Source organism: Gymnoscopelus microlampas, assembly GCF_963454915.1.
Source record: "Gymnoscopelus microlampas genome assembly, chromosome: 20".
NCBI lineage: Eukaryota > Metazoa > Chordata > Actinopteri > Myctophiformes > Myctophidae > Gymnoscopelus > Gymnoscopelus microlampas.
Window position 1 is genome coordinate 10,644,620 of NC_139957.1, and position 21,978 is coordinate 10,666,597.

A 21,978-nucleotide genomic window follows, 5' to 3' on the forward strand; every position below is an offset into this window, starting at 1 on the left:
ATTGTCAAATAATAGATAACATTTTGAAAATAGCCGATCTACAAGCTCTACAAGCAACGCCTCGCAACGCTGTTCTCTTCTTCTCTCTGCTACATTGTGAGCTTGTAGATCGGCTATTTTCACAATATGCATCTGTGGAACAGAGTCAAACACAATGTAATGTCTCAACTCCTACAATTCCAAGTGCTTGTCAGGGTTGGGGGTTACCAGTTCAAATATGATTATTTTGGGGGGTCACAGCCTGAAAAGAGGGGGACATGGGAATGATATGAGAGAGAGAGATAGAGGTAGAGATAGTGTGTGTGTACATACCGTTTCATTCCAAAGAGTAAAGCCAGTAATGGACACCATAAGTTCAACTGCTCTATGTCATGAGTTTCAATGTCGGGACATGAACTGATCAATCCTCAGGGGAGGCTAACGGCTTCATTAGGCACGCTCCATTCGCTCACGCCTTAGGAATCTTGAAAGACACAAATTCCAGTGCTGCGCTAATTCGCCACAAACCTCACAGCAACAGAAACGCTGATGAAAATGGGAGGCCTGAACACCCGAGCAGTTCTCTTGAGAACACACCAACACAAACATTCGACGGCAGACATAATGACTAATTGTACACATTCATAAGCAAGCTATACAACAATGACCTGCGGCTAAGATTATACATCTTTGATCAACAAAGCAACGTTACTCAAACGGTACACAGCTGCTTCCTGTTTGTCTATATTTGCATCAAGTTTCAAGTTGTCCCTCGTTAGCGTCAACATCCTAACAGATGAGAGGCGAACACAGAGGTTCAAAAGGCAACAAATGCTTCCAAAGCAGTAAAATTATTCATTGACTGAGGTTAATGTCCTATGTGACTAACCTTAATTTAGAAGCATTTTTAATCAACAGCTAGATTAAGATTAAATCCGAATGAGATACTTCTAGATGTCTGCATGGAGCAAACTAACTGCAGATTAGATTTCGGGGGCGGAAGATACTCATTAAAATTGCCTCCATTTTGTTGTTTGCTAGAGAGGACAAACTCAAGGGTTAAACACAAGACAGTGACACATGCTGTATACTGTACATGTTAGTATAGCACTAGTCTCGCATGGTCAGACTTGCCTCCCACAATTTTCAAATGCCTCCGGTCATTCAATCTAGAGCACAGAACCTCTGTTGATGATCAAGCGATTAAGCGGGTGTGAAGCCTCCTCCCCACTTCCGTTTCGTCTTTAGAGTCGCGCAAATGTATCCTAATATAAATGAATATCATCGAAGCATAATAGCTTGCTGCTTAGCAGAAATGGAAGTAAAAAAATAAAATCTAAAGATATTTTTAAATATATTTTCGTGAACGGAAATACAAACAGATGACATCTTTCTGCCTCGGATTTCAGGAGGTGTAGTTCCAGACTATGTTGCATTCGGAGATTGTGGAATAGTTGTCTGGCTACAAGAGACTAGTAGCACTGACTGACTTGAGGTCACATTGTCGTCCAAAACACACCGTGTACTGTATCTCCAGAGAGAGGACACAGGCATCAACGAGGGGGGCTGCAATTCATAACGTGGCCTGTTTATAAATTGTTTTTTTTTATTATTATTATCATTATCATTATTATCATTATTATTATTGTCAAGAGGCATACATTACAGTGCAAACAATTCTTTGGCAAACATACAATACAAATGTCAGATAAGATACTTATATCCACATTGACCGCTCGATTAGGGGACAGTGTAGGTAAAGCATGTTCAGTCTTGCAGAGCAGTGCATTCCATTGACAGTTGGGATTTGTTTTGGGGTTGGGGGAGGAGGATGGGGGGGGCATTAACATGAAATTAAAATAAAATAAAAATGTATAACTGCGATCGAAAGTAAAGGGGAATAGAGGTCACAGTGCTTTGAAAGCCAAACCTTGGGAAAACATTTACACATACAGTATACACCAGAACGAGACACACACACACACACACACACACACACACACACACACACACGTATTTATGCAAGCACGTGCATAATATGCACTTAGCAAAACCACACACATTTGTACACTCTTGAAGGAGAATGAAAACAAAAACGTTAACGTAGGGAAGGGCCTCCGATGACTGACAAGAGCTATAAGGCTTGGCAGGCAGAAAGTCCACACAGCATGGCGGACATACATACGTGTCAGATACATACGTGTCCAGTTCATTTATCTGCATTATACCTTTGTGCCAACATGGCTGGGCCTTAAAACACAACACTCCCCCCCCCACTGAAAGCCCTACATGGAACATTCCGGAGTGTACTATTCGGGGCCTTTGCGACAGACGTGTTCTCAGGGATGTGGGGAAGACAGGAACGGTGGGAGGCAAAAACAACAATATGAGTTGCAATGCATTAACCGCTCTACTTTTCAAAAATTTTCAAAAATGCTCAAACGTTAAACTAATTATAAGTAGTTAAAAAACAACAAGTAAAATTGTTTTCAAACGATTTTTGAAATATTTTGCATATCGTCTGTCGGGTGGAAACCTCATATCCAAAACTGTTACTTATCAGCATTCAAATTCAAAAATAGCAAAAGTAGCAGATCTACAAGCTTGAGCTTGCATTGTACATTACATTGTAGTGTGATCAAGTAGGGAACTAATTTACGAAAAAAAAAAAAAAAAAGTTAAAATACGGAGATAAGAGGTTTCTGCCCGACAGTGGCGATAAAGATATGGACAGGTTGAAAGTGGTTAGGCGGGCCAGCGCGAAGGCTTGAATGAGTGGTACCGTCTACAGTATGTACAAGCTATGCGTAGCGCCGTTCAATGAAATCTCATTGGTCAGTAACATTGGCGAGCCAGCAGAGACTGGTTTTGTTTTGATGGACAGTGTATATGCCACCTCCCCAGTCATATGGCTTCCATTATAGTGGAATTAGGGGTCAGTGGTCTAGAAAAGCCTGCGCTTCACACACACACACACACACACACACAGCCAAATGACGTCACCCGGGCCACGCAGTTTCCCACGAGGACAACGAAACCAGAGCCAGGTGATCTTTCTTACCCCGAAGCCAACACTGAAGAGGACAGCCATCACCGAGGGAACATCACAAAAAAAAAAACTGAGATTCTTACACACACACACACACACACACACACACACACACACACACACACACACACACACACACACACACACACACACACACACACACACACACACACACACACACACACACACACACACACACACACACACACACACACACACACACACACACACACACACACACAATGCAAAACAAAACAGATATGGATTGTAGAGAATGCTTGGCAAAGGAATGCATGCCAGTGTGTCCTTGTGTAAACTGGAGTCGGAGGGCTGTGGGTTCGTTCATGAGAGCAGCATAGACAAAAAAAAACAGTCAATGGATAAGGCAGCAGTCCTTCAAATATGTGTTGTCTACGGACTAAAAGCTTCCGTCTCTGTCGGGTGGAAACCTTTTATGTCCAAAACTGTTACTTTTCAGGATTCAATTTCAAAAATAGCAAAAGTAGCAGCTCTACCACTCACGCCACGTCTCGAGCTTGCGGATCTGCTACTTTTGATGCTTTTGTGTGACGCTGTGGTGTGATGAAGTAGGGCGTTAATTCATGGAAGAACACAAAACGTTTAAATATGGAGATATGAAGCTTCTGCCGGACAGCGACGCTGTACAAGAAAAGGCTGCGAGCGTTCACTCCGGGCCAGGCGGGAAAATACTGCTGTGGTAGACGTAGCAGCAGTGGTGGAAAGTAACTAAGTGGATTTACTCAAGTACTGTACATCAGTAGTTCTCAAACTTTTTCGTGCCAAGGACCCCCACATTTATATATGTTTGGCCGCGGCCCGCGGACCCCCGTCCCCGTCCCATCTGAATTGTGTTGTTCCAGGGACGGCCAAAAGAGAAGATATGTGAAAAAAAAAAAGCAAAATGTTTCAACATTATTCAAACACTTTCAAGATTTTTCAAAAACAGCAGATGTACATATCTGTTATTTTTGAATAGCCAACATATCATATATGGATAAAGGGGTTAAAATGATTGTGTCGCTATATTAACTAATTTAGCTGGGGACCCCCTGGAACCTCCTCAAGGACCCCTGGGGGTCCCCGGACCCCACTTTGAGAACCACTGCTGTACATAAGTACAATTTTGAGGCACTTTTACTTTACTTGAGTATTTACATTTTTCAATACTTTTTACTTCTCTGCTACATCTCAAGAGGTAAAATTGTACTTTTTTTACTCCGTGACAATTATTTGAAAACTTTAGTTACAAGTTACTTTATAGATCATTTAGAATCATTATTACAAAACACATACATCAACCAATCAAGCCCTACTTTATAGTTTGTCTATAAAAAAAAAATGCCGATCTACAAGCGCACATGCCACAGCGTGATGAGCTTATAGATAGACTATGTTCGAAAAGGTTTTGAAACATTTTGAACAATTTGAGTAACTTTTTATACTTTAAGTACTGTATTATGTTGATGCCAATACTTTTGCACTTTTACTCTTGGAATACAGGCCTTTTACTTGTAACAAAGTATTCTTTTTATATCGGAGTGTTGCTACTTTCACTTAAGTAAAACATTTGAGTTCTTCCACCACTGCGTAGCAGTATCCAAGGCTAAACTCTGATGTCACTTCAACACTCATGCATATTTCCATGGATAAACATGTGCTATTATGCAATTTGTTTGAAGTTATCAAGTTATACATTTGGCTTTAGACGAGTCTGACAAAACACCGAGAGGAATTCGATACAGTGGTAAAAAACAAAGGGGGTTGACAAGGCTTTTTGAAAGCGAAATGAGGATGAGAAGAGCACAACACTGTGAGCGCCGGCCTGGATGTCCACGACTCCGTTTGCTTACACAAATTCAGGGACAGGCCAGAGCACATACATACATTAATCCCAGATGCAAGTTAACAAACAAGTCGTCCATCGAGATAGAGGTGATATTCAGTAGACATTGTTTTTTCTTTTTCTTTTTTTGCATTACAAAAGTTTTCATAGGGCTTCACATTATCTTCATATGTAAGCAGTCAATACAAAAATGAGGGAGAAAAGAAATAACGTATTTATAATATGATATAGAGCACCTTAGATTAAAAGCCGAAGTAACTATTTATAAAATGTCTTTTAGAATGAATAAAAAAAGATTCTCTCAATTGCGGTTTAACATGAAACGCCATATAAGAAGATGAATGAAGAGTGTATATAGGATGCTTTGCGTATTGTTAAACAAACAAAAAAAATACTTTGAAGGCTTGTATTTAGTGACTAAATCATTAAAGGGGGTGAGAAGAAATAGCACCAGTTTTTTTCTTGTTTTTTTTTTTCCGGTATCTCGAACCTGAGAACGTTTTGTGAGACAATAAAAATGGCTGCAGCCTTTCAATTTTTCTTCCCTTTCCTGCGTGGTGGGGGGCGGGGGGCGGCGACTGGTCCTGCATTCTGTCACTACGTGTGATCACAGGGGGCGTAGGCACTTGGTCGCGCTTTTAGGAGGCCGCGACACATTCCTGCTCGGGATTGTGCAAGCAGGGGAAAAGGGCGCTATCCACCTTAGGTTTGACAGTCCATCAGTTCATCCACCCATCCGTCCGTCCGTCCATCCGTCCGTCCAGAAATTAATCCGTGTAGTAATTACTTGGCTCCTTTGCCAAAATCGGTTTCAAGCCAGGACCTCCGGCTGTGGGCCTTTGGGATGGGGGGAGGGGGAGGAGGAGGAAGGGAGGGGGCTCGACGTGTAAAAATAAAAACAACCCCCTCCCGAGCCACCCCCCCCCCACTCACCCCACCCAAAAAGCAAGGTAACATAAAAAAAAATATACAAAAATGAGGCAATTGGGTGCCGCTTGCTGTGGGCATAGGAGCACACCTTGAAGAGTCTTATCCTCTTATAATGATGGGATCTCTGCTTTTAAGTTGAGTGTGTTTCAGACACGTTGGGCATGTTGGCAGTGGGAGGGGGTCCTGAGGGTTTTTTCACGCGTGGCGATTGTCCGCTTGATGCCTGCTGTCTGTGGTGCCCGCGTGGTCGAGGCACACCGGGCAGCAGGTGCCTTTTAGCTTGGTGGGCTTCTGGCACTCGACCGGTGGACATGACTCCACAAAGCATGTCACTTGAGCATCCTGAAGGGCACAGAGGAGGGAGTGGGGGGATTAGCATAAGTCAGCTATCATATCGTCTCTGTCGGGTGGAAACCTCATCCTGTCCAAAACGTTGTGGATCTGCTACTTTTGTGTGACGCTGTAGTATGATCAAGTGCGGAATTAAATAACACATTCCATGCCAGCGTTTAATCTCTCTAAGACATAATGTATTCACCAGTGCCAGCGTTTTATTGTTGTTTTTTTCACGTCGCCATAGACCTCGTTAAAATCCTTAAGATTGAGCTCTAAACTGTTTGTAAACACAGCGGAGATCCTTCTCCGTCGCCCAGTGAAAACCCCATGCAAAACGGAATCACCATCTTGTAGTTAGAACGGTTTATGTTAAACAGTGATCAGCGACGAGGAAAACTACAAAGAGAAAATGGCATTTCAGTGTCCGCTTTAGAATGGAGGCGGATGGCAACGAAAATATCCGGAGAAGAATAATTCCGCTTCCGGTGGTGCTACAATGAAATGTGACGTAGCGAACGAGGCCTACAATGAAATTTCAACCTGTGAGTAAAAAAAAAAAAAGACCACTTCGCGTAGGTCTACGCGATTGGCACACGGCTTTAAATAGGTTTGCGTAGGTCTACGCGATTGGCACTCAATGTGTTAAGATAAAACACAAAATGTTACAATATGGAGATAAGAGGTTTTTCTGCCCGACAGCGACGATATTTGCTTTTTTCTTTGCCACTGTGCTTGGTACAGCAGCCAATTCACGTGCCAAGTCCTTGCTGCGGAGTGAAAGTGGAAGGAAATGGAGCTCAAGGCAGAAAGAGGCGGAGATTGACACTTCAAAAGGACTCCAGGTTTGGTGTGTGGGCACTTTTACCTCTGCTGGAACCGGTGGCAGAGAGATAAAGGGGTGAGGCCCAGAGGACGGACACACACACACACACACACACACACACACACACACACACACACACACACACACACACACACACACACACACACACACACACACACACACACACGCTATACTTGTGAGGATATCATATTTTCAGTGTGTGACACCGCACGCAAGTATCCCAAACTGAATATTTTCTAATTGTAACCTTGTTTCTTCTTTTTTTTTTTTTTTACATAAAACGACCATTTCTCTTGTGAGGGATCAGGAAATTGTCTTTGTCTTGTCTATTTCTCAAATTCTACTACACTTATGGGAACACTTTAATGTACAGTAATACATGTACTCTACGCACGCACGCACCCACACGCCCCAGGAGACGGGCAGTGTCAAACAAGTTAGCAAAGGAAGTGAAAACACTGGCAGTTGTGCCAAGCAAAAGACAGAACGGGGCATTTGAAGTGGCTAAACCGCTGCCACAGAAATAACTCTAATAATAATTATTAATAAGAAATGATAAACAAGGTATGCAAGGAACAATTTAAATAATGCCTCAGGTTTATTAGATGGCAGAAAAGTGTGACAACTGCACTCTGTGAGGTAAGAATGGAGTGTGTACCACCAAATGTGTGTGCATTTAGTGACTAGGTGGAGATCATCAATGAAGCAAATGTGGCGTTAATGTGCAATGACTTAAACATTCACGAAAAAAAGAAAGAATCCCCACTGTTAATTTATCCATTTGTAACACAGAGTCTACAAATTGTAACCAAATGGACCCGTAGACTATTAGAGTTAAAGACATATCGTCTCTGTTGGATGGAAACCTCATATGTAACATACGTAAGATATGTAACATACCTTGCATTCGCATGTGGTGCAGGGGTCTTTCTTCCACCTCTCGTTGTTCGATCGCTCGCGGCCCTCAGAATCAGTGCAGTCCGTTTTGCTCAGATGGGCTTCAAGTCTTTTAATCTGCACAGAGAGAGAGAGAGAGAGAGAGAGAGAGAGAGACAGAGACAGAGACAGAGACAGAGAGAGAGAGAGAGAGAGAGAGAGAGAGAGAGAGACACAAGGACAGATCACCCAGATGCCTGGAAACAATTATTCAACGAAGTCTACATCCACTACAATATACTCTCTTTTTCTATGACTGCGATTTGCTTCCTACAAAACTTGGCACAAGCAGGCCGTGCGTGTTAGTATAATCCCAGAAACAGCAAAAAAACAGAGGACTAAAAGACAAATGTTAAACACTGAGGTGTTATCTTTGGGTTGCTCATTCAAAGATGACATCACTAACCAATCACAGTTCTTTACGGATCGTTGAACTCTCACACTCTCCCCCATACTCAGTGTCAAATACTACTACTACGGTATAAAGACTATACACAGTTGTACACCCCCTCGTTCTCACACACACGTCAACCTCCCCAAAGCCCTAACTCACTGCTTCCAACATTGGGGTCCGGTGACCCCGAGGGGTCCTTGAGGGGGTTTCCAGGGGGTCCCCAGCAAAATGAAGGACAGTTAAAACACTTAAGCCCCGTTTAATTTTTCGGTTATTCGAGAATTGTCGAGAAAGTTAGGAAAATCATGAAAGATAATGACAAATCTTCTCTTATGGGGTCCCTGGTACAAAGTATTTTCAAATGGGGGTCCGCGGCCAAATACATGCGTCCATCACGGTCCATGACATAAAAAAGTTTGAGAACAGCAACCACTGCCTTAACCAATGATACCAATAATCTAAAACAGTGGTTCTCAAAGTGGGGTGCAAGGATCCTCAGGGTTCCTTTGGGGGGATTCCAAACGTAGGGTCCATTCAGTTCCGTTTGTACACTCTCAAGAGTTATGGGGGTCCTTGAAATTAAATCGTTTTGAGAAGCACTGATCTATTGATCTATCTAACGCCTATGAATGCATGGAGTGCCCAAGAGAACAAGCCCAGGATGCATTGCAGGGGCCCCGTCCACGGGAATGAACTGTGCGGCTGCAGACTTAATGAAAAACACGCATGTGTGTATAGGGGTTAGACCATGTCAGAGCATTAGCCCGCAGCTGGGTTACTCTGCACAGACTTGTCTTTTGCATCCATGCATGCATGCAACAGATGTATATATAGAGAGTGCATGTCTGTGTGTGTGTGGTATTATCTAGGCCAAAGATGGTTAATTTAGGAAGATACGCCATCCCAATTGGAGCCAGTAGAGGCAAAATGGTACACAAATCCTACAAATGGTCTCCTGCGAGAGAGTGTTGCTGGGACAGAGAAAGGTCGATAATAAAGTTGTTGATTTCTGAAAAAAAGCTATTTTAGTGTGAAAGTCTTGGGAAGATTCTGTGGCTTGAGACGATCGGGTCCAATATTTAGTTCAGTAACCATGTTCAGAAGCTGTGTTCATGTTCACTCTTCCATTGGAATGAATAGACTCCAACCTGCTTCCGGTCTGCTAAAAAGGCCGGCCACCTACTGTACGTCACACAGATACGGGAAGTAAACCGGCATGTTTTTCTTTCTTTTTTTTGGGTCTTGGTCTAGGCCATGGGGAGTCCTGGGCCCCCCAGGGGTCCTTGAGAGGCTTCCAGGGGGTCCCCAGCTAAATGACTGATAGTTAAAGTCATTATTATTACATGTACAAGTAAATACAACTACAGAACATACAGAATGGTTATTTTGGTCAGAGCTGTCATCGCACTGCCATCTCTATACAGTACCTACGATACATTACAGACATTAAAGGAATTATGGAAAAATTATAGACCACGTGGGACCGAATCATGTCTAAGAATAAAAATGCAATGAAGACTGGGGTCCAAGAGATGACAATCATATGAAATGGGGGTACGTGGCCTGATGCATATGAAATTGAGGGTCTTTGAAATAAAAAATGGTTGACAATTACAGATCTAGGCACACAGGGAGATTCTGCAGTTTAAACAATTGCAGAAGTGAAGACCACTGGTACCGGCAAGATAAGTGACATTAAATGTTGACATTTTATACCAGTGCTAGCAGGTGGTAAACATTTAGGGTTGGGCGGGCTCCTGTGCATGACAGGACACGTGATAATATGAGAACGACTCAGGAACACCTTTTGACCTCTTTTCACAAAAGTACACAAACCATAAACACGATTACTGATGTGCGCGTGTTTTATCCACATGGTGTTCCACACGTGTAAATGTCCAAAACGGTTAATTTTCAGGATTAAAATTAAAAAGTACCAAAAGTAGCAGATCTACAAGCTCAAAACGTGCCCCTTTTTGCTGCGTTACGAGCTTGTGAATCTGCTACTTTTGTGTGACGCTGTAGTATGATCAAGTAGGGCGTTAATTTACCAAAAAAATATGGAAATAAGAGGTGTCCGCAACGATATGCATGTTATATGTGTCATCATGTGTAAAGGGCACACACCTGCTTTCGTAAACTTGTGATAGTTTTCTGCATGTCGGAGACAAAGTCCTGGAAGTCGCTGGCTGATGGTTCAGTGCTTGGCTTGGAGGCCACAGAGACATTCACATGGCTTCCTTTGCCCTCTTCCTCCACTGGCCTGCAAAACAAAACAAAAGCAAGATCAACCACATGAACGAACATTTGGAGAAAAGTGCAGATCTACAAGCTCACAGCTTGTAGATCAGCTGTGGGGGGGGGGGGGGGGGGGGGGTGGTTAAGTGTTGTCTTGCTCAAGGACACTTCGACATGGGCAGGCAGGGAGGTGAACCGGTGACCTTCGGATTACCAGAAGGCCTCTCTACCCACTCAACTAGGGCCACCCCCCAAGTTTAGAGCCGTGGAGGAGCGCAGTGCACAAAGTATATCGTCGCTGGGCAGAAACCTCTTATTTCCATATATACATTTGTTTTTTTTCGTAAATTAACGCCCTTCTTGATCATACTACAGTGTCACACAAAAGTATTAAAAGCAGCAGCTCTACAAGCTCGAAGCAAAGAGTTTCGAGCTTGTAGATCTGCTACTTTTGCTATTTTAGAATTTGAATCCTGAAAAGTAACATTTTTGGACATACTGTAGGAGGTTTCCACCCGACAGAGACGATATAGGGGTTACGTCTTCTTAGTGTGCCAAGTTGAATGAATTCATCTCAAAGGCTGATTTGTTGACATCACTTTGGGTTCTGCCCTCATGTGCGCAATGTAAAAAAAATGCCATCTTTAGACATCTGTTTCTTGCATACCGAGTGATCAATCTTCATAACACACACACAAACATTTCCACTGTCTAGATGTCTGCCAAAGTTCTGAATTTCTCCGTCTCAGTTGTTGTTTCTGCCGCTATCGGATGCATGTTCTTCATGCGTTCTCCTCCACTCTGCAAACCAGCCGTGACGTCAACACGGCTCTGTTGGCGCAACCCATTCGCCTTCTGCCTGTGGCATCCAAGGTCGAGTTCAAACCCAGTGTGATGCGAATATTTCATGAAAACTCTTCTTCTCCCCCTCTTCTTCTCCGCCTTCCTCTTCCTCCGTAACTTTACCCGCCCCGTCCTCGCTGATGCGAAGTTGCCATCATTCAGTCTCATTAACCACTTAAAAGGAGTAGTTCACCCAGAACATGACTTATTTTCTATTAATTACACACCCCGTGAAGCGTTGACTAGGAGACTCCGGCTGTCATCAAATTACTGGCTTAGGAATGTGACAAAAAACTAAAACTCTCCATGAATTCAAGGCTTCATGGGGTGTGTAATTGATAGAAAATAAGCCATGTTTTGGGTGAACTACTCCTTTAAAGGACGACTTCAGCCATTTTCAACCTATCGTAATATAATTGGTCCTCACTAATGCTAATTATAACATTCCACTATTTTTGTCTATTCACACTGAGTCTCAGGGGAGGGCTGTGGACAGGTCAGAAACCCCTACCAGTGACATCATCAGTGAGCATGTTTGGTCATTTCAAACAAGATTTCAAGTTATTTATTTTACTTTTTATTCTGGTGGGAACAATGGCTTCTATTATAGCGTGCCAACTTTCCAGGAATAGAAAGCCTGGAGTTTCTATTAGCTTGGATTCCCCATCGATGATGCCACAGCCCTCCTCTGAGACACAGTGAGTAGAACAATAATGGTACCATATTATAATGAGCATTAGTGAGGACCAATTACATGAAGATAGGTTGAAAATGGCTGAAGTGGTCCCTTAACCCATTTAATCCGGGGACGCATCTCTGTCATTTTAAATTTCTTTGGCTATTCAAAAATACCAGATATACAAGCTCATAGCTTGATATACATTTTTAAATCGTGAACATTTGTGCAAATCTTTGAATATATATTTTTTAAAGCGAACATTTGTAACTCAAATCTTTGCTTCTGGGGGTCCCTGGAACAAAATATTTTACGAATGTTCGCTTAAAGAATATATATATTTAAAGATTTGCACACATTTTCACACTTTTTCAAAGAAATAGCAGATCTACAAGCTCATGAGCTTGTAGATCTGCTATTTTTTAACAGCCAAAGACATCTAAAATGACAGAGATGCATTCCCTGATTGAATGGATTAAGCTCTATATACTTTGTCTCACAATGAATAACAAAAATAGCAGAGCTACAAACAAACGCATTGTGAGCTTGTAGATCTATTTATGAAACATTTTGCCCCCCCCCCCTCCAATTTAAAGCTTTGGTTGGCCAGGTTGTAAGTGGTTAAGCCAAAAATCACATGGCCGATGTACAAACCTCTCTTGTCAACATGTCAAAATGTTACCTGGTCTCCTGCACGCTGGCGTCGGGCTTGTCCTCCGTGTAGCTCTGGTCAGCTGACCTGCGTCCTCTGAAGTGATAGGACAGGGCGTTGAACTGGCCTTTAGTTCGGCAGTCTAGGAGATCGAACACAGTGACAAAAACACGACACACTGCGGTTAGCTGACACAGAAAATGGATGTAAACCAGTGGTTCCCAATCTGTGGTCCCGGCCCCTTTTGGCTTAAGGGGCGCCAAAGATCAAAATCATAACGTGCTTATAATCCTCTGTCTGCCTGTATGTAGTCAATGTGATATGACTCAGCTCAGAATCATAGAATGTAAAAAAAAAAACATGATAATTGAAAAAAGACTCTAAACTAGTGACTGAAAGCATAAAGTATTTATGACAATGTTTACTAAAGGTAATTAAAATCGAGTGTAAAGGCTGGTCAAATCCCCATTGTAATCAATGGCGTGGTTATAGTTCTGTAACTTCCTTATTGGGTTCATATGCAGCGGAGCTTCCTTGCCGCCTGCTCAGAAAGCATCGCGGCGCGTTCTGAGCTTGTAGAACGGCTATTGTCGCTATATGTCATACAAGAAGTATATAGGGCTCAAGTGGTTAAAGACATTAAAGCAAGAAAAACACAGATGAGATAGAAATAAAGTAAAAAAATACAGGTAGAACGGCAGGTATGGTAAACCTCTTAGGTATGATATCTTTAGCAGCAATAAGGAGTGTGCATGAAGAGGAGAGAAGTTCCAAAAACGGTCGAGTCTGGTATAATTCTATATCCAAAGCTGTACTGCGGTCATATATCATTGTTGTTGGGTGGGAAGGGAACTTTGTAGGTCCAAAACCGTTCCATTTCAGGAAATGGGAAAAAACCTGTGTTCCAATGGATTCTATGCAGTTATTATTCAGTTACAAGCTCTTGTTAATACTAAAACTCAAAGACACACTTACTGTAACCACTTTCACTTTCACACCAACAATTGCTCAAATTGCAGATCTACAAGCTCACAGCGCATCGCGTTGGAATATGAAGATACAATGTAAACAACATAAGAACTCCATTTTAGCACAATCTAAGTCTCAAAAGGTTCTAAAAGTGGGGTCCGGGGAGATCCCCAGGGGTCCTTGGAGGGTTCCAGGGGGTCCCCAGCTAAATTTGTTAATACAGCATTAAACACTTTATTCATGTATACGTTGGCTATTCAACAATAGCAGATCTACAAGCTCAAGCCTTTTTCCCCCTTTTTTTTTTACACATTTCTCCCTGGCACAAAACATTTTTCAGATGGGGGTCCGCGGCCAATTTGGGGGTCCTTGACATGAAAAAGTTTGAGAACCGCCGATCCAGGCCACAGCGATTTGTTTTTCGTCTGAAGAGCAGCGCTGATCATCCGAGATTAAAAGCCCACAGAGACCAGGACAGAGGAAGAAGCAGAGCGTGTCAGAGAGCGGCTTGGTGACATTGTGATTCAGATGAGCGGGGTATAATGAGCAGAGCGGTGCCAGCGCTGCCTGCCATCTCTGCAGCCCTCGCTTTCATCACACTTCAAAGCGCTGTGAGCGGAGGAGGCTGGCGGCGCTACCGCGAGGCTTCATTCCAATACACCGCGCTCATCACACAATCACCGGGCCTGGATGGGCCAATGTGCCACAAAAGACACACAAACACACACGTTTGTATCGCTGTACTTGCGGGGACATTAGCATTTTAGGACGAGGATTTTATGAATCCCATATTCTTAAAAGTTTTGGCCATTTTTAACTGTAAGCCTACAGCTGAAAAATAGCAGATCTACAACGTGTGAGCTCTACTATACTTGTGGGGACATTTGGTCCTCGCAAGTATAGACACACACACACACACACACACACACACACACACACACACACACACACACACACACACACACACACACACACACACACACACACACACACACACACACACACACACACACACACACACACACACACACACACACACACGTGGGTGTCTACAAGCTCTTGTAGATAGGCCAATTTCGGTGCACAACTATGCATAAATCAGGCATAAGTATTAATTAACCATAAAACAATTCTTAAGAACATTTTTCTCACACAATATCTATTTCCCAAACTCTACAAAAGTTGTGGCGACATTTGGCCTTCACATGTAAGTACACACACACACACACACAAACGCACGCACACACGTACACACGCACTACCCCCCACACATCTGGGTCATGGAGAGCTGTAGTGACGAGCATCAAAAAGCCTTAGATTAGATCAACAACCCACCCCCCCCCCTGATACAGGACAGTGGCTGGGAGGTGGGCCCCGTAATTAGGTGGGCTGCAAAATGTAGAATGCTTAAATCCTGCTGCTGCTTTTCCTCAGAATGTCTTTGATTTGCCAGGCAATGGGCCATAAAAACACACAGCATATCTAAAGACAACAAGACATCCTTACCTCACGCTGACAGACATGCATGGGTGCACGGATGTGAGCTAGCATAAACCGATGCACAAAGGTTTACGCGCTCACACACGCATGCACGCACACCCACAAGTTCTACGGTCCCATTTAATTCATCATATATGACAAATAGCTAAAGTCTAAAAGCTGGAAACGTGTTGTATGCTTGTAGATCTGCTATTTTTGCCATTTCTTTTAGATTTATTTGAAAATCTTTGCAAATTCCCCCAAATTAGGGAGGCCAGGGATATTGTGGCTAAGCGATATACTGAATCTTTTTGTTTCTTATTGAGCTAAATAAAACTGTGAATCTGTCTACAGTCTAGCTTGCCTGACAGACAAACAACCCCCCACCCCCTCATCTGGCAGGATATTCTCTGTTTATTAGTTTAGCTCTCCCCTCGTTCACTTTGTTAAGTACGAACACTGGGGTCAGCGTGACGGATGAAACGAGAACAATTAAGAGATAATACACCCCCTGTTTGCTTTGTCCCAACATACTGTCACCATAGCTCTCAGACGATCAACAAGTGGGAGTTTTACTCCTTCCTTTTTTAATACAATCTTAAGAATCAAGAAGGTTTATTCTACTGCACTGGAGCTTGACAACACCGTAACAAATGACGTGGCATCGTTCATTTCACAGTTCATCATTGCATTTTACGTTATGTAGAAAAACTACATTAGGCCATGACACTCTCAGCTGGACACATTTTGTTGTGTTCACTTCACGACCGAACACATCACAACATGCACATTTCACCCCTCTCCCTCAAATCAGGGAAATAATAATCCCTCTCACAATTTAGTTACATTTCATGCTTGGAACCCTGTTGATTGAACACACATCCTAAACGGCCTCCAGATGTACAGTACGCGGATCGCTCCAAAATCACTCATTCACTTCTTAAGACCTGAGGCAGATTCTACAAATGCCTTCTAAACCAGTAGTTCTTTCAATATTTTTAAAACATGTTCAAAAATAGCAGATGTACAAGCTGGCAGCACGGCACGAAGTGGCGCGCTGCGAGCTTGTACATCTGCTATTTTTGAATAGCCAACGCTAAAATGACACAAATGCTTTCCCGGTTTTAATGGGTTAACCACTTTCAACCTGGTGTCCCTACTCCATATTTTGTTACTTTTTTTCTTCAAAAGTAGCAAATATAGCAGATTTACAACATTGCGACGCATTGTGACCTTGTAGATCGGCTATTTTAGCTTTTTTTTTTTAAATAGGGCTTATAGGTTATACCTCAAGTTTGCACTTCAACACTGGCAAAAGAAAGATCAATTCAGCATATTCTATACTGTAATTGTACAAAATGCAAATCTGATACTGTATCCACAAGTGATTACTGTGTGCAATGTTATTGACTCAGGTAGCACCAGTGGTTAGGATAGGATCCCATTATTAAAAAAATGGTAAAACATGGGCGTGTTTAGTGCTACTTAGAAGCCATGTAAACTGAATGCTGTTTTTCACTCAATACTGAATGAATGACTTCACCAGTGATCCAATGGAAAAGGTAGATGGAGACTGTGGTTTCACAGTAGGCAGTAAAATCACCACATTATACCTAATAGCCCCCACGGACAAAGGCCCTGTATTCTCAATCAGCCACCCACAAGAATCTGGAGCAATTATGAGTGTTTGAGAGTCAGGAGAAATATTAAGCACCTCGTGAAAGCGTGAAAAACTCTCTCGGTCTTAATAAATCCAAGCATTTACACTACGGGCTATCTGTATTCTTTCCTGGAATGGCAACCCCATGTTCTACTGTTATGCCACCAAAATGTGGTATGCCCTACCAACAGCCATCCAAAAGTGTGACTCCCTACCCTCCTTCAAAACCGCCATAAAAGAGCACCTGTCTGCAATTTGTAGTAGTCCTAGATAAGTCTTCTAAACTTGACACCAGAAATGACCCCCCCCCGCCACCCCCAATGTTTTCTGGACATATACTTTTATTGCTCCTAGTATTGATGATTTCCTGTATGTTATCGTATATCTTTAAATGTCTTGATGAATTGAATACATATACTGTACAACACATTTTTGTGTTATCCTTTTAGCATCATTGTATAAACGTTCCGCTGTACTTTGACAGCAACTGTTTATAAAGTATTCAATCAATCAATGAAAGACAGCCCCCAGCCCACAGGAGTACGTGCAGTGACAAGGATCACCCCTAGTCACCTCAGACTCCTGAGGTGGTGGGCGGGTACTTTACCCAAGCACCACCTCCTTTTTTCTTTGTCGACGGCACGCACTGGTGGAACACGCAAACATCCAGGCCTTGACTCCAAATTATGTCGCTTACCTCCTACTGTTACCTCTGCACAGCACCGACTATACTATACATAGACATGTACAGTACAGTTCAGACAATCAATACAAGGTTTCCTCAAATGCTTGACATTAAAAGGGACACTTCTAGTACAACAGTACATCCCTAAAATGTGCAAACTTATAACATGTGAAACGTAACGGAAGAGCTCACTCTGTACATCCGACCGACAGAGGGGGGCCTTGTCTTTCTCGAGGCCAGAGAGTAACAAGCACTGACGTTTAGCTCCAAAGAGCCAAGCTCCAATTCACTCGGAGGATCAGAAGCCTGAGGAAATGTTTATTCTTTCATTTCTCTCCCTCTATCTCATCTCTCTCATTCCGGGTTTCATGTACAGGCAAGCTGCTCTCATGCCTAATAATGACAGCTGCCATCGTCGTGTGTGTGTTAAGTGCCGGGGCAGATTCATATACTTCCTTGTGGTTGGTATACAACCCTTGTGATTATTTTGACCCTGGGCTAAATTTGAGAGAATTTGTTTAACCCATTCAATCCGGGAAACGCATCCGTGTCATTTTAGATTTCTTTGGCTATTCAAAAATAGCAGATCTACAAGCTCATAGTGCGGCAATGAGCTTGTAGATCTGCTATTTTTGAAACATCTTGAAAGTTCTTGCTAATCTTTGAATATGTACAGGTATATATATATTTTCTTTGCTTCTGGAGGTCCCTGGAACAAAATATTTGACAAATGCTCGCTTTAAAAAATATATATTCAAAGACTTGCACAAATGTTCAAGATTTTTCGAAAAAAAGCAGCTCTACAAGCTTGTGATCTGCTATTTTTGAATAGCCAAAGAAATCTAGAATGACAGAGATGCGTTCCTGGATTGAATTGGTTAATCACCAGGTGAGAATACTGTGTAGTTTACATCTTACAAAACCTTTCCAGTACTTGGTTCTGTCAGAGCCAGTGTATAAGATGTCAGGTAATTCCCTTGTTGTTGCTTTTATTCCTGCTTACACAGTGTGTGTTCTCTTGGCAAATCAAAAGGGTTATGTGTCATTGAGTGATGAGAGAATGATGACAGAAGTGTCTAGAGAGAAGAGGCATTAGAGAAACAGTGGTTTCAGTGTCAATTTTGTGTTCTCCGAAACCACAGAAATATTGCAAGACTAACCGATCCTGCAGTTTTTGCTGACAACTTGCAGCACCGCTTGTGATGTAGTACTGCAAACGTGGAAAGGAAAAGCCACATGATTCTTTATTCCAGGGGTCTTCAACGTTTTTTTTTAGGCAAAGGACCCCTTAGCTGAGAGAGAGATGAAGCGGGGACTCCCACTCCCCCAGATAACTTGTTTGACAGCACTATCATTTGTTTATTTGTTTACACACTATCTTTTCTATTAATATGTTGTATGAATGATGCCTTGACTGGGAACGATAGAACCGGAAATTACGTCCCCCCCCCAGACATAACCCTGTCCAGTCCTATGTTATGAGATTTAGAAAAACACATCTAGCTCGGATTTCTTCTCCCAGATTGCGTTCTTTGGTGAAAACGAGCCATATTCAACTGCCGATAACAACAGAACGGACGATCGCGGTTACAATGTTTTTGTTCCGGTCGAAAGAGGAGAGACTCGCCCCCCTAGGGAGACATTGTTTGTTTAAATCCGGGTTGAAAAAAAAAAGAAGAATGGTGGACCGTCAAAAAGACACAAAATAAGGTAAAACCGCTTAATTAATCAATACCTGGCAGTGAATGTGTTAAATGCATTAATTTCATAGAAAATAAAATATATTTTCTTCAAAGAATGATACTTTGATACGTTTTTGATTGTTTTTTGATGGGCCCTAGTACAAAAGAAAAGAAAAGATGTATTCATCATCATATTCATACATTTTATTTGATACCGTACTGTACTGTAAAATGTCACACCGTTACATGCCTATTTGTGTGTCTGTCTGTATTTGTGTGTGTGTGGATGGGTGGGTGTGTGTGGAGTTGTGTGTGTGTGTGTGTGTGTGTGTGTGTGTGTGGTCATTATTATAAGTGGAGTCACATGTAAAGATGGGAAAGTATTTGTGTAAGACACAAAATAATATAAGAGGGAATGTTTTTGTAGACGTTTTTAATCGAGCAATAACATTTTGCAATAAACAAGACGGCAGTAAATTTGTCTTTGAAATGAATAATAAAGATGCAAATTAAAGTGATTTTCACAAATCCAAAGTACGGAAATGGAAACATGTATGTGACAAAGTACAGAATGCAGGTAAATTAATGTAGGCTCGTTTCAGCACAACATGAAGCAGCTGTAAATGTACGTCGGGTCATGTTGAGGTGGGGCGAGAGGCCGTTCAGTAGAGTGGTAAATGTATTCTCTGCACTGGAAGACCTGGCTGTTGATCGCCACACCTGGCGCGCCATCAGTCACGAGGGCATCGCACACCTCCAGCAGCAGACCACACAGAGGAGAAAACAGCAACGTGTACAGCGACACCAGCGTGCTGCAGGGGCTCCCCACTCTCATGTGTGGACTTCATCTGCCCCCCACATGTGGCAAACCATGCAGGTCACGCATTAGCCTGCATGGTCACATGCAATTACACAAACGCAACAACCCGTAATAACCCTTTCTCGGAGCAACGTCATCATCGAAATCGATGGACAGCCATAAGCAAAGTAAGCAAATGTATTCATTCGTGTAGTCTCATCCCATCGTCAGAATGAGATCATTGTCTTTAGCTGACATTGTCATGTAGCACACTACAGGACAGGAACTGCAATCGTATCGTACTTTTGTAACAGTAACTTAAATCGTTGTTTTGTGCAAACATACTGGCGGACACGGATATTTCACGCGTTGTTTATTGCAAGCAACACGCCACACCATGTGCTGAATCTCTCTCTCTCTCTCTAATAAGACCCTTACGGGTCCATTTGGTTCCATGCATTTTTTACGAGTAACAAACACACCCAAAACAGCTCTTAAGAGCCACCCGAGAGGGTACAAATAAGACCCTTACGGGTCCATTTGGTACCATGCATTTTACCCACTTGAGCCCCCTTTCCACTGCAGCTTAAGCACCACACCACACCACACAGCACCACACTGCATTAAAATATCTACCGTTTCCATTACACAAAAGTACCCCCTCTCAAATCCACAGGTATGAGTAGCAGACTCCGGTCATCGACGAGGCCTCAGAAACTCATTTGTAATGTAAACATTTACAGGTTTACATTACATTATTATTGTTAGACATTTTGTCTAACAATGTAATGTAGGTGAGTGGCCAACTGTCCTGTATACAAATAAAAATCACCTGTGAATGTGCGGGTGAACCATTTGGTTCGGTATGAACCAAATGGATCCTTATAACTGTGATTATAATAAAATCTAAATTATAATGTATTGCAACTATGCTAATTATAATACACTATAATGGATTATAACTGATTATAATACAATATAAATTAATATAATTTATTACAACTATGATAATTATAACACACTATAATAGATTACAACTGTGATCAGAATACACTATAAAGTAGTATAATGTTTTACAACTATGATAATTATAATACACTATAATAGATTATAACTGTGATTTTAATACACTATAAATGATTATGTTTTACAACTATGATAATTATAACACACTAGAATAGATTTTAACTGTGATTATAATAATCTATATTATAATGTTTTACAACTATATCCTGTTCTAAATAAAAAGTTGGTGAGTGATCAGTCATTATGAAGTGTTTGGCCCCGTTTGGCCTAGCTCAGACCTACCCAGGACTGGGTACTTTTTAGGCACCAGTTTAGTACCACTTACACACCACTCTACCCACTTCATTGTAGTGGAAACCGAGACACAAGTGGACGGTTTGGTGTGGGGTAGGGTGAGGCCATGCATAAGGATCTACCGCCTCTGGAGTAGCAAACACACCCATAACAGCTACAAAATAATGATAAGATTAATTGAGAGCACATCGTAAAATAAGCATTTATACTTTGGAATTCATAAAACCCCCAAATACGACACCACTGCATGCACCCATGGCCTTAAAGAGGCCAGCCAATGAGGAGAAAGTGAGGAGAAAGTGCTTTGCGAAAGTGTTGAATAAGTGTCGACTAGTTGCAGGGTCTGTACATAGACTGGTTTGCTTGGCAAGGCAACCTGTAACAAAGCCAACCTGTAAAAAAGAAAAAAAGATCCTATCACACAAAGATGATTTGGTGTAGTAACTCCGAGGACCCCCCCCTAGGGGTCCGGACCCCCATGTTGAAGACCCCTGCTTCATTCCGTTCCCTCCACGCAGCGTTGATTTTGTCAGCAAATTTTGTTTTAGTTTTATTGATTTAGTCTTTTGAATAAAAAAAGTAAAAAAATGTTTTGTGAAACGTTTTAGAAGATTTATATATATAAGATTTTACTCAAGGTTGA

At 42.1% G+C, this 21,978-nt stretch overlaps 1 protein-coding gene across 3 annotated transcripts in view; it reads right to left on the reverse strand.

The window, feature by feature from the left end:
- Positions 1-1,563: 1,563 nt before the first annotated feature.
- pxdn (peroxidasin) overlaps positions 1,564-21,978 on the reverse strand; it is a 96,849-nt gene continuing 76,434 nt past the window's right edge. Inside the window, exons 20-24 of one of the 3 annotated variants that reach the window (XR_014599861.1) lie at positions 12,772-12,883; positions 10,460-10,595; positions 7,903-8,016; positions 3,204-6,164; positions 1,564-3,098 (exon numbers count right to left, since the gene is read on the reverse strand). Coding sequence is in view for 2 of the 3 variants with exons in the window: in XM_084045303.1 (XP_083901429.1) it covers positions 6,018-6,164; positions 7,903-8,016; positions 10,460-10,595; positions 12,772-12,883 (509 nt within the window). In the remaining variant the exon portion in view is untranslated. Of the gene's footprint in view, positions 6,165-7,902; positions 8,017-10,459; positions 10,596-12,771; positions 12,884-19,725; positions 21,728-21,978 lie in introns of those variants that run through there. The other 2 variants (XM_084045303.1, XM_084045304.1) reach the window with 2 other exon arrangements.